The 18,761-nt window shown below is 41.8% G+C and overlaps 1 protein-coding gene across 1 annotated transcript in view; it reads right to left on the bottom strand.

The window, feature by feature from the left end:
- Nucleotides 1-5,144: 5,144 nt before the first annotated feature.
- The window catches only part of LOC310957682 (solute carrier family 12 member 7-like), a 31,156-nt gene continuing 17,539 nt past the window's right edge, over nucleotides 5,145-18,761 (bottom strand). The window contains exons 9-26 of the mRNA XM_083928367.1: nucleotides 17,826-18,040; nucleotides 17,497-17,664; nucleotides 16,863-16,961; nucleotides 15,747-15,804; nucleotides 15,421-15,595; nucleotides 14,207-14,325; nucleotides 13,971-14,069; nucleotides 13,744-13,863; nucleotides 13,491-13,595; nucleotides 11,992-12,160; nucleotides 11,225-11,420; nucleotides 10,488-10,657; nucleotides 9,107-9,238; nucleotides 8,836-8,943; nucleotides 7,735-7,904; nucleotides 7,347-7,361; nucleotides 6,912-7,045; nucleotides 5,145-6,221 (exon numbers count right to left, since the gene is read on the bottom strand). Coding sequence (XP_083784493.1) covers nucleotides 6,130-6,221; nucleotides 6,912-7,045; nucleotides 7,347-7,361; nucleotides 7,735-7,904; nucleotides 8,836-8,943; nucleotides 9,107-9,238; nucleotides 10,488-10,657; nucleotides 11,225-11,420; nucleotides 11,992-12,160; nucleotides 13,491-13,595; nucleotides 13,744-13,863; nucleotides 13,971-14,069; nucleotides 14,207-14,325; nucleotides 15,421-15,595; nucleotides 15,747-15,804; nucleotides 16,863-16,961; nucleotides 17,497-17,664; nucleotides 17,826-18,040 — 2,344 coding nt within the window. The 3' untranslated portion in view covers nucleotides 5,145-6,129. The remainder of the gene's footprint in view (nucleotides 6,222-6,911; nucleotides 7,046-7,346; nucleotides 7,362-7,734; nucleotides 7,905-8,835; nucleotides 8,944-9,106; nucleotides 9,239-10,487; nucleotides 10,658-11,224; nucleotides 11,421-11,991; nucleotides 12,161-13,490; nucleotides 13,596-13,743; nucleotides 13,864-13,970; nucleotides 14,070-14,206; nucleotides 14,326-15,420; nucleotides 15,596-15,746; nucleotides 15,805-16,862; nucleotides 16,962-17,496; nucleotides 17,665-17,825; nucleotides 18,041-18,761) is intronic.

The following is an 18,761-nucleotide window of genomic DNA, read 5'->3' as shown; positions in this document are numbered from 1 at the left end:
GTCACACAACACTACCGCTTCTCTCTCTCTCTCTCTCTCTCTCTCTGTCTCTCTCTCTCTCTCTCTCTCTCTCTCTCTCTCTCTCTCCTCTCTCTCTCTCTCTCTCATTACAAAGGCTCTCTCAGTTCTGAGCTGAGTGACTCTCAGACCCACAGAGTTGGGAAATTTGACTCCCTTGAAGGAAAAGAAAACTCCCCCTTACTCACTCACTCACTGAACCCTCTCTCCTACCCTTCTGCTTGAGTCAAGTTCCTTTCACTAATGAAAAAATTACATTTCTATACATTTATGGCTAACTCCATCTTAGATATGTCAGTGCCTTTCCAATTCTAACCAGACCATTGTATTTCATAGGTGTCCAATATTACAGAAAACACATTGATGAAGAAAACGTGCACTAATTGATGATCCTTCTCGGCGGTGGATGAAGAATAACTCAAAGAGCCTCAGTTTATCCTTACTTGAATATATTGTTTTATAAAAGTATCCGATCGGAGAAGTTTCTGGTACATGTTTGCATAGACACAGTCAGATACCTAAAGTATATAAATACACACATATATGACTAGAGAGAGAGAGAGACGTCTCAGGGACCAAGGACCAACTTTATCTGCTAAGGCGCCAGAATAATAAAACAACCCTTTGCTCACACTTTTGGTGCAGACACCCAGTAGTCACTGACGTATGTAAATTCCAGAGTTAAGATATCTGAGCATATCATATTGTGAATTATGTCAATTGATTAAGAGGATTGTATAGCAAGTAGTATGACTGCAATAACCCCACCTTGTGTGTTTTATGTATGCACCCTGTGTATCGCCCCTAATCCTCATAAGGTATATGGTGCAAACAGGAAATTACACATGGCAGCTTCATTATACACCCAGAGAACCAGAAACCAATCATTCCTCCTGTGGTGGAATAATACTATAATACAGGTCTTCAGTGTGAGTTCATTTAGGGTCATTTGAAGTCAGGTCAGTTTTATATCTACAGCTCAGTTCAGTTTTCCTCAATGGGCTTTATAATCTGTACAGCGTACAATATCCTCTATTGGGATAAACAAAAAACATTTAAAGGGGAAAAATGCAAGAAACCTACAGAGGCTTAACCGGGGGCCTCAGGACAGACAGATGGTGTCGTGTGCAGAACAAATTGCATGGAAAATCTGATGGATTGTAAAGATATGAAGAATATGCTGCTGCCTTTGAACCTTTGAAAGAATGTTTTTACTTGAATGCTGCATTTTAATATGTATGCTTTTTCGTTTCTTAAATGCCTTCTAGTTTTTATTGTGTCTTTGAAATGTTTAAGTCATCCCAAAATTTCATCATTCATTGGTGTGAGGACAACAAAGATACGTTCATTTTTTCATTTATATTGATCCTGAAGTTCAACCAACAACTTCCGGTGTCCAATACAATAACTAAAGTCTTGAACAGTGGTCACTCTGTGGTCACAAGTGGCAATTACATTTCACAAAATGGAATGACGTGTAGATTTCTTGTTTTACTTTTATTATAAAAAACACTGAGGTGTTCCTTAGTATATATAATATACAATAATATTGGAAGTATCCTAATGCCTCTTGTCCACGGCATGGAAAGCTCGATATGATTCGCTCTTTTTTGGTTTTCGATTGGCAGAAGGGGAGAATAGTACCCGGTACATAGTACTTTATTTGTTATCACTGCTGTTAAAGTTGTGCATAATTAAGGACATGGCCGCTTTGACCATTAATGGATTAACAGACAGGCAGAGTTGAGCACCGCCAAGACGGTGACGGCCAGAGCCACAAACATCATAGAGACCATCATCACCACCCGTCCATGTTTTTACTCAGTCTAGCACTGAAGATATTGAACTGAACAAAGGTGTGTGAATTCAACTTTTGATTATTATTGTGTTAGTTCCTCTTCTAAAAGTCTAAAAGTTGCATGGTTTAATTTTAAAAATTTAATACCGGGCCCCTCAACAGGACAGGACCTACTTACGTTCATATTTTGGATCTGTGGCGTTGGGGCTGGCGCCCACTTTGCCTGGTTAGGAGTCCAGCCTCCCTCTGCGAATACACGTTTGCTGGTGGTCTTATCGCCATATATTTATTTTATTTATTTGTTTTTATATGTAAGTGCCATGTTCAAAAGCACAATGGTGGCTGGAAATATGGCCCTCCCTGCTAGTTGAAAAATATTCTTAACCATTCAGTCTAAAAGTTGACCATCTATAATTTCCTCAGGTTAGACGCGGACTCACTCTCTGAAATACAGTTCTCCTCTGAACAGGAACGGAAAGGAAATAATCCATGGATTATACAAAGACCATTTGCTCCAGAAGGGCCATTTGACTCAGGCATGACATTTATGCGTCAACACTTGTTGTGTGGTTGCTCTGTCTGTTTTCAGTGCTGTATCAGTCGGACAAGAAAATATTTTCAGACCATTATAGTCAAACCCTGAGACTGCCACACTGACCATACTGATCACAGACAAACGTAAAAACAGCCATTAGTCTAATTCTGGTGTTTAGTCTTGCAATGGGGAGTTTGACCAGTTGATTTCCTAAAAAACCTATGGAATTTGAAAAAATGACTGTTCCTGAGTGTCAGCGGCTACCTGCAGATCAATAACCATTTAGGTACATACAGGAAATACAATTGAAGGCAGACAGCTACCAGATAGCAATTAAATGTGTGGCCTCAGAATAAATGAGTTAAACATCATTTCTAAAAAGATTTTCAAAGAATAGGTGCCTTTGTTCTTGAATAAATACTATATACTTTTATCTTATGACATATTTCACAGCTGTACACAGAAACAACTGGTCCAGTCAGTTAGCAGTGCTAGAGCCTGCACAGGCACAAGCCTCAGGGGTCAACAGGATCAGACGGAGTCTCTGTGAAACAACCCACGTTGTGATGTTAACACCCCAGATGCTGGAATGATAATGACTCGGAGAGAAGGAAAGGTACCCTTCCTTTCCTCCTCCTTCATTGTCTGTCCATTCCCTTCCAAAGCCATCAGGGCTTTCCCTTTTAGATCTTCTCCCAGATTAAGTTCTCAGATATAGAAAAGCTTCTTTTGCCACCGTTTTTATAAAACTACGGGATTATGGGTCACATAGCGCGGGATATTTCTCGACCTCAACTAGTCTTGGCTCAGTGGTACACACTTTTATGGCATCTTGATTTGTGTGCAGGTCCTGGCATGGCATGAAACTTCACTCCAACATTAACCAGTAGTTACTTTAGATCAGTAAATTTCTCTGGTCACGTGGCCATAAGCTCCTGTTTCTTTTGTTATTGTTGCAGTGAGGAGTCTTGTCTCACACAGACAAAGAAAGATCATGGCAGGTCTTATATGCCCTTCATAATATGTAGAAATACAGGAGAATATGAGCCAGTATAGGTAATCTCTCATGCAGGATCACGACTGAATGCTGCACCTCTGCAACTGTAACTAAACTTGAATGACAGAAGCACGTTTTTTAAGACCTTGTAAAACATTGGATGATTAAACCTCCCACATTTGCAGTAAGCAACAAGTTAAGTAATTATTTTCCTTTCTCTTTTTTCACGAGCTCTGTGAACTGTTTTATACAGTGACACTTGTGGTCTTTTTTTATGTAGATCCTGGCCACCGTACAAGATTCCCACCGGGGAAATAACAGTGTCAAATTGGGTATAACCCCCCTGAATCCAAGCCAAAGACAGCATGTACTTTAAAATGAGCAGAGAGTCAGGATGAAGCACAGAGTTGTAGTTCAGGCAGTGATCAGAGCATCAGACCGAGATTGTTGTTGTTGTTGTTCTGTGCATGCTGACCCAGCTAACCGCTCTGTGGCACAAACAGGAAGCCATTTATCCAAGGCCAAGTTTCCCCAAAAGCTTCTTAATGCAGCTCCAAGATTGCCTTTGTTCTTTTGTGAGCCAAGAGACAATGATGATTTTAGGATTAAATTGATTTTTTGGAAACTGACCCTGGGCCAGTTACGTAAGAGATGACAACCATCCAGCTCCGCTCTCATCTGGGTCAGACAGGAACGTACTATATTGGACAAGAATACATCACCCTCCGGTATATGTTACAATAGGAAATCAATGATGAGTTAAGATAAGAAGAGTGAAATTAAGCTTAATTTCCTTTGTGTACTGATTTCCTGCTTCGATGTTTCCAGCCTTTTGTCTGCGTGTCTATGTTTTATGTCATGTTATGGGAGTTTCCATCCAAGTCTGAATAAACACTGCTCACTGTGGGCCAGCTCATTATGTGGGTCATAGTTTATAGGCACAAACGGTCTCATCTTCTTTGGTTTTGACCGGAAACTTTCAGTTTTAAAACCGTATTGCTGATGCAGTTATTTTGCTAAATAACGGATGGCGGCCTTGTTATCTGGTGAAACCTGTCTATATCGGGGTCCCGGGGGGGCTGGAGCCGATCCCAGCTGACATCGGGCGTGAGGCGGGGTACACCCTGGACAGGACGTCAGGACGCGCAGGGCACATAGAGACGAACAGAGACAGACTCACACTCACATTCAAACCTATGGGCATTTTAGAGTCATCAATGAACCGAACACGTGCATGTCTTTGGACTGTGGGAGGAAACCGGAGAACCCGGAGAAAACTCATGCAGACACGGGGAGAACATGCAAACTCCACAAAGAACCACACCCCCAGTGCCGCCCCCAGTTCAGCTCGTTACACATTAGAATTGTTATGTCAAACTTGTGGATGGTACCAACAGAGCCGTTCAATTCTGGCCCATAATTTTCATCACCACTGTTGAGGTACCTAGCACACTGATGCCATACGAGAAGGTGGAGCTAGAAACACAGCTCTCCGTTGATTGTTGCAGACGTTCCTCTGGATCATCGGTGTAGAGGAAATTCAGCAAGAGCTGGATGGAGCAGTGAGGAATGTGAAGGTTTTTCAGCTCGTTTCTCAGCACATGGCTGTCCACAGCTTCCATCGCATGTCCGAGTGATGCAGGAGGAAATGTAAAAACTAAAAACAGAGTCGGTTGACGTGGCTCTTCCATCCCGTAACAACCTTCTCTGTTATCTATAGACCTCTTGGGTGGAACATTGTGCCAGCATTATGACCCATAAGATAACAAATGAATTAAAGACAGCAGACTATCGTCTAAGTCCAAAGCATCAACAACATTTTTGCATGTTGTATCTTCACAATGTATTCTTACACAACAGTTTGTATAATATCTTACAAAACAATAAGCAACCTTTATCATGCATTCTTTGACACAACAACACGATCAGTGCGCCTGCACAAGCCCCTGCAGCGCAGAACATTCCATCAGTAAAATATAAAGAGTAAATGACGACAGCCAGACATGCTTTAGTCTTTCTACAGGGACACAGGAAACATATAAAACAAACCAACACATAAGTGCTCCTGTGTTCTGCAGACTAAAGCTTTAGAGATCCAGACTAACCTCTCTTTTTGTTCAAATAATACATGACACATTGGAAATGAAAATGCTGCTCTATAGGCTCTGAGTTGCTCAGTTTTCCCTTGTAGCTTGTTATAAACTCACAAATCCAACAAGAAATACTCAATCAAATACATCATTAACTCAACTAAAATCTACTAAAATGCTAAAAATAGAAAAGTTGCATTTCATGTTGCATTTTCACTATCTCGTCCTCTTCTGCCACGCTTGGCAAGCTAATGTTACCTGTGACAACAAAAAAAGTTGATAAGCAATGTTCAAGACAATCTACAGATTACAATCAATACGGCCACATTTGCCCTAAACTGTTCTGATAGTTATCAATTTAGTTTCAACTTCCGCCAAATATAATGACTTAAAAACATGTTCAACTCATTCCATGATTACAAAGTCAGTGCCAGTGAAAAGTTTCATCAACGCCACTAAAATAAATAAAGGCACCCCCAGACAATGCACTGAGCTCAGGCTGTGCTGCAGGTTGACTCCCCTGTCCTTCGCAGCGACCGTGGTCCCCCTTTTTATTCTCCTGACAATGTGAGAGGCAGTGTACTGTACTTCCTTCGTCCGACATCTTCGTCTACTTCGTCCAGTGTCAACCCCACTGCCCAACAATGTTTCCTTCCAGTGCCCTTTCCAAATACTTAGGAACCTCTGGGTGTTAGGAGTAGATGGTAATGACCTCCCGACCACCTCCACGAACCAACAGGACACGGTCTAGTCCATCCATCAGGACCTCCAGGAACTCCATATCTTAAAGACACATTCCGGTTAAGGACATAATGTACATTACATCAGCACATGCTGCCATTTTCAGACATGTCCACTCTTAAGAGCATTTTTGAAAAAGGAAAAAAAAGCATAAGAAGGCTATATTGGAATCAACAAGATGACAGCTGATACTGGACACAAGAGACGTCCTCTTCATGACCTCTCGCTAATGGCTCTGTCTAAAGGTAGAGATATCTGCCTACTATCACCTCTAAAGTGAATGAATTAACATTGTGGGTCATGTTTGTGTAACCCATATACAAACTGAAGTGTGAAAAGTTTTGGTTTATCACATAAAACCTCTTATTTTAGGTCATCTTTTCGCTTTATATGGATAAAACGAAAGATATATATTGTGTCAATTAATGCCCTCTAGATCCTGGCTAGCCGTTTCTACCTATTTCCAGTCTTTGTGCTATGCTAAGCTATGCTATGCTACGCTAAGCTAAGCTAAACTAAGCTAAGCGCCTGCTGTCTCTAGCTTAATAGTTTGAGTACAGACATGAGAGTGGTAGCTATCGATTTTCTTATCTATTTCATAAGAAAGCAAATAAGTATGGTTCCTAAAATCTTGAACTATTCCTTTAATATGAAAACATTTATTTGTTAAACTGACTAGATTACTAAATGACTGAATGACTCGTTGACTGATTAGCTTAAAAAAAAGGATACAGTTCTCGTCCCCTTTCTTGTTCTTTGGCGGGCCCGGCATGTTGAGCAAGACCAGCTGTGAATCACGAGATTTCTTGAGCACCACCTCGTTCAGCTTCACGGCTGTGTGCATCCTCCGCACATTGGACTGGTTGCTACGTAAGACCACAGACATTAATCAGAGCGTTGGTTATACTGCCATACCTTGCAAAGTCAGAGGGTCGTCGATACTCTAAAATCTACAGGAAGCGCAGTACCAGTGATTGGGAATCTGATGATTCTGGAGGCAAAAAGAGCACATAAGACACATGCAGCTTCGAAATTTGCCAGCATGCACCCTGGCGCTCATGCAAGCGGAACTGGCGAACTGCTTTCACAAAAGCATGCCAACACAGACATCACAGAGTTCATGCATGTGCAACCAAAAGAGCAGAAGATAAAGTGACAGTGACTTACAGGTTCTCCCACTCACTAGAGGAAGGGAGCAAAAAACAACACATCCAGCATTAACGTGATAATAAGGGCTGCTGCTAAAATATTTAGATTATCTAGATGCAGATAGGTCCTATGCATACAAACAAGATTAACACATTATATTACAAACATGCAAGTCGATACCTAAATTACTGAATGCACTTAAGAGGACAACCCTTGAATTATACAATAGGATATGACCAATTAAGTGCTGAAAATTCTAAGATGGAGTAATTCAGTTGCTATAAATAAAAATTGTAATGATGATAAAAATATCTAACTCAATAAATAAATCATATTGTTTTGTGCCGTGTTGAATATAACCACATCAGGCACTAAAGCAAATATCAGGGAGTGTGGACCTACTTACGGTTTCATATTAAACATGTCCTTAACTCCCATGCCTTCTCTGTGTCTGTTCCTCTCCTGGATCAGTTTGTCTTTGGTCCAGGTCATGTGGACACGGTCCGGTGCGGGACCTGCAGCTTTGTCATTCATTGCAGAATGAGACGCCGTGTTCCGGTCGTGGATCAGCTGGGCCTGTACAAAGTACACATCGGGTGATAAAAAACATTGGTCTTTGGCAGATTTCAGTCATGTTACATCTTTTCTAAATTCTATTACATACAATGTTTCAAATGAAATCCTTTCAAGTAAAGGCATAACGCTAAAGATAACGCTAAACATCAAACAAACAACATCAAAAATCTCTGGTAGCTATGCAGAAGCACTAAAATTATTTTACTACTTCCTTCAAAATAAAACTGCATTATGTCTGTGATAGCAAACACGTCCGTCAGGGATTTACAGTTATGAGAAAGATGAGAACATGACAAGAAGAAACATCATGCAGATGCAGTTATTTTAAGGGCAGTCATGTGATGACAGCACATGCGTGAAAAGAACACAGAAACACACGCTGTCTTTAACAGCGGACACAGTGAACTTCCCGGTCTGTTTATGGGAAATGAAAGTTCTAATTTTGTCCGTCTGTTCATTTTGCACTTGTCTCTAGGAGGACAAACACTGAACATTACATCCCTGAGTTCAGCTTCTGATGACAGCACTGTCTAAAGCGTTGCAGTTGTTATGAATGGATTATGATGCAAGACAGGATGGCATGATAAATTGAGAAGCCAATGGCATCATGGTTGGCTACTACGGGCCGGTTTGGTAACCGTGGCTACCTCATCCTCTGGTATGCACTGGGTGTTGAAAGAAGGGGCACCTGAAGACTTCTTCCTCTTTATGGATCCACGCGATACATCTGTGATGCTCTGAATCTAATTATTATATATACAATTACAAAGCCAGGTAGGGGGAGGGGGGGGGGGGGGTTCAAAAGGTCAACAACAGCAGAACAGACCAAGACAAGTCATGCTACACCTTTGTCTTTGGGTGGAGGCTCGCTGCTTCGTTATAGTACAGCTGTAATTTCATTGTTAATTTGATAGTGTGAGTGTCCCCGTACCTCTCTCTCCCTCTCAGTGCGAGACAGCTGCATCTTTTTAAGCATCTCAGACCTTTGCTCCATCACCAGCGTCTTCTCATAGGTGAAGGCTGAGATGTCGCTTTCGTGCTGGAGGGACACACAGAACAGGCTTATACATAGTCATTCAGTGTATTTTTATTGTTCTTATTCAAAGCAGTTTAAAGTGAACAGCCTTGCAGTTTCTTACTCTAGAGCGCGTAAGACACAACCAGGCACTAAATTAACTGCACCCAATTGCAAACAGTCTCACCATTTCCACCACCTCCACCTCTGCATCCAGGCGTAGATGGTAGAGGAACATCTGGAGGTCTTTTTTCATCTGGATGGAGTTGTCGTCCATGTGGGCCACCGTGAAGATTCGCATTTTACACTTCCTCCACACCTGCAGAGAAAGGAGATGTGTCAAGCTGCCAATCCAAGAGCACTGAATCCTATTAGGGACCCTACAAGAGCAAAGACTGTAAGCCGTTGTAAAAGCAGCATGAAGCATAAAGCATTCAGACATCAATTTTTATTATGATAAAGAGTGAAGACTGTCAGCTTGTACTTTAAACTGCATGGCCCTGTACAGTAGAGAAGATATTGGGGCAAAGAAGAAGATTAAGAAGGAATTTCAATTTAATCTTAAAGGTTGAATATGCAGAATCTTTATTAAAAGCTATATTTAAAATAATAATAATAATAATACACCCACGGGCGTTTTGAGGGGTACAGAATGAAAGAATGCTTTTCCATAAAAATATATATTTAGTCTGAATTAATATTTTTTTAAATTTCTGACAGGTTTGACAAAAACTTTCTGTCCCGTTCTGTTTTCATTGTAGCAGCCAATAGCAGCCAGCATTGCAGGGTTGCCAGGGTTGTCTGTTGTTGGGAGCAGCTACTGTAGGCTGGCACTGGGTGAAATGGAGTTTGCCAATCCTGCAGCAGCTGAGTGACCGGAGATGGGCAAAAATGAGTCAATATAGGCAAAGCATTCACTCCATGGACTGAGATAAAGGAGCGCAACGGCATTAAAACACATGCCCAAATGGCTATGTTTCTCCTGGATCCGTAAGCTAACTTTCATGTTTACTTAGCTGTAACGGCTAACGCTAACGTCTAACGGTAACTGTCAGTCAAACTCCTCGAATTCTTGTTTTTTTGGTGCGATTTGTCAGAGGGGACGGGTTCAAACAGACTCCGGTCTCCTGTAGGCTACTGAAGCTGGTTTGAAATACCTAGCAACAAGACTGGTGGAATTATTATTATTAATTATTATTATTTTTTGTTGTTGCGACTACGATCTTGAGAAACTAGATGGCGGTGTTCTGCTCATTCTCCATATTCAACCTTTAATTTTGATTGATTGGTATGTTTTAAGTTTTTCCTAACCATGGGTATATCTGGAAATTATTAGAAAGCAATAAAAGTCTATATAGTTTGATAAAACAATGGAATAATAATATAATGTAATTATGAATACACAGTATGTATATGACTATTTTTATTGTGAAGTTTATATATGATCACTAACTTTTTCTTGATTTATTATTGATATTGAATCTATAAAGACTCATAATGTGTTTAATTCTGTTCATAAAACAATCTAAAAAGAGTAAGGGAAAGACCGTTAGACACAAGACACACACCTTGTGTTGACTAAGTAAAAACGGCAGCAGCATGAGCAGTCCACCATCATGTACGATCCACCACACATCGATGGTTCCTTCCTTCAGACGCTCCTGGTAACCGGGAAAATGGTCGATGTTCTTAGCAACCAGCAGAGCCTGATGAGCTGCTGTCGTCTCTCTCACTGTTTCTGCAGAGAGAGAGGAAGAGAAATAGTAATGGCAGGGCACTGAGTCTCCCTCTGCTGTTCCCTCGAGTCTTTTCTCTTGCAGAAATAAAAGTGCCCTCTACTTGTTGCTGGATGCCAGTAAAAGACTCCTTTAAAGAAATAATGTGTGTGTTCAAACGTAAAATCAGTAAAGTTGTTAGTAAGATCAGAGAAAAGCGCCTACTAGCCTATAATATGGGACCTTACCCAAAGAAATGAATGAAAAAATGGGTAAAGTTATGGAAATATTTATTAATGGTTCTTCATGGAACGCTGTTTTATTCAGTATTAAATAACTAAATATAGAAAAGACAATTTATTTATTCAGCTTGTTGCTTTGGTCTGAGATATAAATGTGTCATTATGAAATAAATGTCCCCCATTTCATAGGTATATTTATTTATTTCACAGAATTATGTATTTACGTCTGTATTTATATAATACTGAGTAAAACAGGATTCCATGCACACCAATTTGATGTCATTTTCTTAAGACTGTAGAATTGTCTGCTTTGGTTTTATTTTGTCACACACATCCTGAACAGTTTACCTATGAAGTTCCTCCTTGCGGAGGAGTCCTGGGCTTGTCCCCCGCCTGCTGGCCAGGCCATCAGGACGGCGTTATGTTTCATTCCTCCCAGTCCTGCTGACTGGATGAGCAGGGAGAAACCGTCTCGCAGGTTGGACGCCACCACCACATGGGAGAACCCCTTCATCTTCTCTGCAGCCATGGCTGCTTTCAAGTTCTGCAAGGACCACGTGGAGCAAAGAAGACGTTTCAGAGGATGATGTGCACCGTGTTTGCAGTTACTGTCACTCACCACCTTGTGTAACATGTTGGCAGCCTCTTTTTCATTTGTAACTTAATGCATGAAATCAGGATAGATACATATCAGCATTACCAGGCTGACCAATGACGACTTGATTTTGACTGTGATTGTAGCTTACATAACAAATCCTCCATCAGTCTGCACTCAGGGGTGAATGTTACCCACTGGCACCCTTTGTATCCGTTTCTAATATTCTGCCTCCTCATGTGTGAGTCAGTAATAATTGATTTGACATATTTCTAATAACGTTGCCAAAAACTGAACAATATAAACTTATTTTGTATGTCTGCTGTTGGATTGAATTGCAATAGTTTGCACAGTTGGCCTAATAAAGTGATCACTAAGTGTATGAATTCAACATGTAAATATGCACCGTTTTTATGGCTGCTGTACTCATGACTTCTATGCTGGTATACACAATAGACCTGAGACCTGAACACTGAAACCATGCTCAGGACTAAACAGGTGACTAAACGAAAGGACAAACCTGCTCTCCAGTCTTGGCATCACTCCCCCGGTTCATGTAGGTTCCCTCCAGAACTGAGGAGACGATGGTCAGTCCCTTTCCTGCTTTGAGCTGCGTTGTGAAGGACAGGAGACGAGGGTGTTTCACCTCCAGGTTGGAGTTCAACTTACACAACACCAACAGCTGAGGCCTGGAGGGAGCGAGGGAAAAAATGTAAATTGGATAATAAAGGGAGGAGGGGGGGGGGGGGGGGGTGGATGCAAACCGATTTTTTTGACAGGTCTTGGGGAGTACTGCTGCATTTGTGAAAAAAGTTGAATAAAGGCTTTTTTGTCTCCCAAGGGAGCTGTGTGAAATCAGTATGAACTGAAGACGACAAGTTTGAAAAATGAAAAGACTCTGGAGGTGTGGCATTAGAAAGTCAGACCTCTGAGGTCTGCTGTTCATCTCTGCTGTCGGCTGGATGCTCAAGGCTACATTGGCTGCTACTGACATAACACACCTGGATGTCCGGCTGAACTGTCAGAGGTTGATAGGCATTGTAGGTAATGTAGGTGCCTGTACTGTCTGCTTCTCTCAGTGCCTTTTAGGAAAGCCTGGAAGCAGTGGGCCGTCCTAAGCAGACCACACCTTAGGGTGTGGCTCTATTGATAAAAGGCCGCCTCAGTCAGTCTGCTGGCTATCTGAGCAATTGACTGCTGCTATGGCCTACAACCTGTTTGTTCTCTTATATACACACACACACACACACACACACACACGCACACACGCACACACGCACACACGCACACACACACACACACACACACACACACACACACACACACACACACACACACACACACACACACACACACACACACACACACACACACACACACACACACACACACACACACACACACACACACACACACACACACGTTCCTTTTGGGATGTTTAGTTAAATAAACACTGCATTATATTCAGAGCTCTGTGTGTCTTCTCTCCTTTGTTTCAACCTGAGAGCCAGGGTTGTAACACAATAAAGAAGATTATGTGGAATAAATAAAAGACGGTATCTCGGCTTCTGCTTTTACTGTCCATCATGAGCCCATCAATGCTGTAGTGAAATGATAAATTGGTGAATTATTTTTATTCATTTATTACTGTATTTTAGATGTATTTGTCCCAAAGCACACATTTGTTTAGACTATATTTTGCAGATTTGGAAACATTTAATTTTTTTTTTTTTTATTAAAAGCTAGATGATTTACAGGAGACAATTACAAATGCTTTACATAACAAAACAAATAAACCTACAGGTTCAATTCCCACTAGATGAACCATCTCTTTTATCTGGGGGAAGGTTTTCCTTTCCTTTGCCTTTAAAGTTTAGAGACTTACGGGGAAAATAACTTCAGAAGTAATCCAGGCATAATAAGAAATAAAGAGCCTGCATACTGTATAGTATTTTATGTTTTGTGTGTCATTTTACTGTTTTCATCATTGTTATAGCAAATCACAACACACACACTCACCTCCAGTTTTTGGTGTGTAGTGGTGCTTCCTCCAGCCGGATGAGAGCATAGCGCGCTGCATTTAAGGACAGACCTCTGATCCCATCTCCCCATTCTTTTACTGCCCTGCGACCAAAAGGTACAAACAGGAAAGCTTCAACAGAACAGACAGTGGAATGTTTTTATCCTGTCTCAGTGGCGTGGAAGATGTACAGCTTCCTCTACTGTCTTGACAGACCTCTTTGAACTCATGATATGAAGCCCACAGACTTACCCTCTGTACTCAATGTACTTATAGATACAGCCGGCTATCACCATGGCAACCAGGGCATAGTACCAGGACGAGATGAACATGAGAGAGAGACACAGACTCATCCCTAAGAAGGACAGTGTCCTACAGAAGACACACATAAACATATTTTTTTAAATAGAAAAATGTGGGTAATTTAATACATTTAATATGCATGATTCATTTGGAGTTGAGTTGGAAGCTGTTCTTACCAGTGATAGAACTTGAAGCGAGGTCTCCAGTTGGGGGTACGGAGCAAAGTCTGAACAGCACAGGCCAGGTTAACAAACAGATAGCACATGAGGAAAAACCTGAGCAGACAGACGGACGGACAAACAGAGAAGATCATTCATGAGGGAAAGGACTGAAATTGGTAACACAGACTGAAACCAAGAGGGATAGAAGGTGGATCAGTTGTTTGTATTTTCTAAAGTGTTAAACCACGTACATGGAGAGGATGGGGGCCACGGCATCCAAGGAAGCAATGAGGATTCCTATCTCACAGATTCCAACCGTCAGCAGCAGAGCCCAAGTGGGCTCACCATTAGCCTTCCCATGACCAAAGACCTGAGCCAGAGAGAGGAAGTTTGATACACTAATATACTGGCATAATTAACAAAGCATTAAATAAAATGTGTCATTACTTTAGCACTGATTGTTTGGTGGCCTTTTAGTTTGAATCTAAATGTGTCACATCTGCATTTGTAGAACAACCGATAGTAACGTTCTCTCGCTCTAAAATGACCTGTGATTGGCCAAAGTCTCCAGTCGGGGGCTAGATTTTCTCAAGCCTAAAATCAGAGCCAAGAGGAGGTGAAGAAGTCTAGTTTTCTCTCATGCATTCATTCATTCATCTTCAACCACTTGTCCCTGTCAGGATTGCGGGGGGCTGGAGCCGATCCCAGCTGACATTGGGCGTGAGGCGGGGTACACCCTGGACAGGACGCCAGTCTATCGCAGGGCACATAGAGACAAACAGAGACAGACAACCATTCACACCTACGGGTGATTTAGAGTCATCAATGAACCTAACAAGGGCATGTTTTTGGACTGTGGGAGGAAGAACCCGGAGGAAACCCACGCAGACACAGGGAGAATATGCAAACTCCACACAGAAGGGCCCCAGCTGAATTCGAACCAGGAACCCTCTAGCTGTGAGGCGACAGTGCTATCCACCATACCACCTGAAGCGCAACTTAATGATTTTTATGCATATTTTGCCCAACAACAGCAAAAATAAACTGCCTACCCATGCTTTAAGGCTGTGTGTCTGTAGCCCACAGATCTGGACCACTTTTTTTAGGTCATGCTACAGATAGATATTCAAAGTATGAGAAAATTGGTGAATGCCACAAATTCTTGTTCACCTAAAATGATTGGTTCTTGCATGAGGCCCCACATGTTTTGGTGAGGAACACAGATTGTACTTTTGCAAGAAAAGTCCACGGGGCACTTTTAAGTCAAATATAGCATTTTCACTGTGCAGTAGCTTCAAACAGTCTTAGGATGAAATCAATTTCTTAAGTTATCATCAAACAGTGGCTTAATTAGGAAGACCAAATAAAAAAGTAATACAAGCCAACCGTTCTTCTGTGTTTGTGTGATGCCTGATTGTAAAAGCACACAGACGTGTAACATATAAAATGTGTTTGTAACACTGACCTGTAAGAATGGGATGATGCCGTCCCGTGCGATGGCCTGCAACAGCCGGGGGGCGCCAGTGAGGCTCTGAAGCCCCGCCCCGCAGCAGGAGAAAAACGAGCCAATCACAATCACCCAGGGTGACGGCCAGGCCAGTACACCAATGACCGGGGTCTTCTTTACAGAGAAACCAAACCTGAAACAACCACAATGATATACTCTGTGTATCCGTGCGAGCCACATCAAAGACACATTACCATTCAACAGCGGTGATTCGATCTCTAAAAACAGATTTTTAAAACGCTTTCAATCACCTAAAGTAAGCTGTCGATTAAAAAAGCACCTACTTGTCTCTCAACACCACTCCTTCAATACAGGCTCCAAACAAGACCACGCAGGAGATGTCTTAATGTGAAGTTAAGGTTTTGTTATTTATTTTGCAGTAACAATCCTGATCTGTGACTTTACAACAGAGATAAATACAAATATAACTGATGATATAAGTGGCTCTGCTCTGTCATCAACCGATATAGTGGTTGGTTGTCTCACGGGTTCGTTGTCCCAGTGCTTTTACAACCAGACTGTTCATCAAGCTCATCATGTTCATATCGAAAGCTTGGTGTGATGTCATGCTCACAAAAAACATTGAAGTCAGGAGAAATTTTGTCATTTTTATGGGCCAGAGTAATTAATCATGTTGGTGTTGTTTTTGTAATAAAAGTTTTTAAGCAATTGGGCATGTCATAATCAAACTCTTATTAAATACAGGAAGGTGATAGCTTTAATTGTAGGGGGTCATCCCTATGTTCCACAGGTCCTATGCTCCCCGTTCGCATAAGCCTCTGCCTTTGCGGGTTTAATTCAGCATTTTGTCAGGGCTAGAGGTTACCGTCAGGGGGGTTAGGGGGTAGGGTTAGGGTCTACATCGGCCTATTTGCCGGGGAATTCGGCACAGATTGTGGAAAAAATAACTGACCGTGGAACATAGGACGACTCTCTGGGAAAAGCAGGGATCATCGGACTCTTAAAAAAAAAATGGTTCTATGGTAAACATAGGTACCCTCCCAACGTTAGCCTTCTTTTCTGTTGCTAGCTAAAGACCTGTGGTAGGTAGATTGCAAGTGGTAACTAGCATTAAACTTGTGTCAAAAGGACAGGAGGGGCTGGTTGTATCACTGCTGGGTCACAACCCATTAGCAATGCATACCTATTACCTGCTACTTAGCGACCCACCTCTTGACCTGGGTCGATAAGCAGATTTGACCAACACGGGCCAAACCTTTCAAACACAAAACCAACCCTGATTAGAACCTGAGCCCTCAGTGTGAAAGAGGTATAAGATGCATGGATGATAAGAAATTCACGCAAGAGTAAAAAGTGTGACAACCAACTCCGGTCTCTCCTACACATGCATATACTTGGGGTAGAAATTGGTTTATAGTGTATCAGAGTCTAAAGGATACAGATGAAAGAGGTGGTGAGAATAGCCATTATGGTTCCTATTGGGATGGACCTCTGAGCATCTCTGAGATCACCAGACCTGTTAGAACCAGCCATTATACCTGAAATTACACACACACACACACACACACACACACACACACACACACACACACACACACACACACACACACACACACACACACACACACACACACACACACACACACACACACACACACACACACACTTAACCTATGTAAAAGCACCAATATAACAGTGTGAAAATACTCAAAGACCTGCAATCAAACTCTTACTGGAGTTAGGGCGCACTTACACTGTCCATCCGTACCGTGCCCAAACAGGTTTTACGGGTAAAGCCTAGTTCGTTTGACCAGTGTGAGTGCAGGCAGTGTGAGGCCCAGGCAGTGTGAGTACAAAAGGTCCTGGGGTGCGGGGGGGGGGGTACCCTAAAGTACGGGGCACGGTATGGACGGACCGTGTGAGTGCGTCCTTAAAGTACATACAGTAAGTACAGAATGTAATTAATGTATCTAAAGTATTCATCATGCAGAACTGCTCCTTTCACAGTGTTTAAATACATTTCTTAATGAATATCATCTAGAGTCCTCACATATTGATATTTGTTTGGTATACCTGTGACCGAGGGGAAGTATATCCCCACCAGCAGAGTGAAGTAGGTGGTGATGTCATTGAAGACATATGGCCTATTTGTGTCACTGGACACGTCCTGGGCTTGTACTGAAGGCTGGCTCTTCTTCTCTATGAACGTATCAGCTGGACCGTAGTCGCCCCACAGGTTGTCTAACAGATAGACACAGATAAAAGCGTAATCAGCTTGATGGATTTTAGGATCAATTCTCCAGGGCAATTCATATGTTTTGGACAAAGCTGATCAATGTCATGAAATACATATTTTAGCTTCATCAAGGAAAACTCTGAATACTTCCTCTCCCCATTCTCACCTTTGATAACTCCGCTCAGCAGCCCAGGTATGGCCCGTATCTCCGTCAGGTTGTTTAAGTTGAAGTATTCATCACAGGTGGCATTGGAATATTTACTACTACAGAAGAGGCTCGATAGCTCAGTGATCACGGTGTTGTTGTTTTTCACAATATCCGTCTTTGCGCACGTTTCGAACAATTCATTCTTCAGAGATCGGTTTCCCAACAAACAAACGCTGTAGAGAAGAAAGGAAAGCGTAGTGTAGTTAGAAAGGAGCTTCTGTAGATGGAGCTCTGGGAGCAGAGGTCTTAGAACGACTGAGATGTGTTACACCCATTAGAAACATGTCACAGCCATAATTATTACAACACAGCCATGGCAACCGCCAAAGCTTTATCATCCCATGGCTGTTAGTCATAATCACAGCTACAATACAGATATGAGCCTGAGCCAGCCAGAGCTGACATGGCCTGTGGTAAACAACCAGCAGCTGTCTACTACATAATTCATTACTTTATAATCATACAGCTCAGTCTTTCTCTGTAGATCAGAGGGAACACAAAATATTTTGAGTGTAAAAGAATGTCTGAAAATATTGTGACAATCACGTGTGCATCGCAATCAGGAGCTGCTCACAGCTAATTCAGCACACTTTTAATGCTACCAATTTATCAAAATGTAAACAGATATATTATTATTTTATAAATTATAGCCCACATCATAGCTCGCTGAATCCATTTTATGTGATACATCCTGTTTACATGCCCCAAATTATTACGGGAACTATAGTTCCAAAACTTAGAGCAACAGATATGAATGAGGGTCCCACAGTGTCAACTTTGAACACCCCTTATGTCACGCCGCGGTGAGATCTGTCCTGTCTTTGGGTTTTTTGTCTTGTGAATTTCCTGTTTTATTTTGAAAGATAACTTTCCTCTCGTTCAAGGTCACTTGCC

Source organism: Echiichthys vipera, assembly GCF_963691815.1.
Source record: "Echiichthys vipera genome assembly, chromosome: 15".
Lineage (NCBI taxonomy): Eukaryota > Metazoa > Chordata > Actinopteri > Perciformes > Trachinidae > Echiichthys > Echiichthys vipera.
This window is presented reverse-complemented; position numbering and strand designations above follow the sequence as displayed.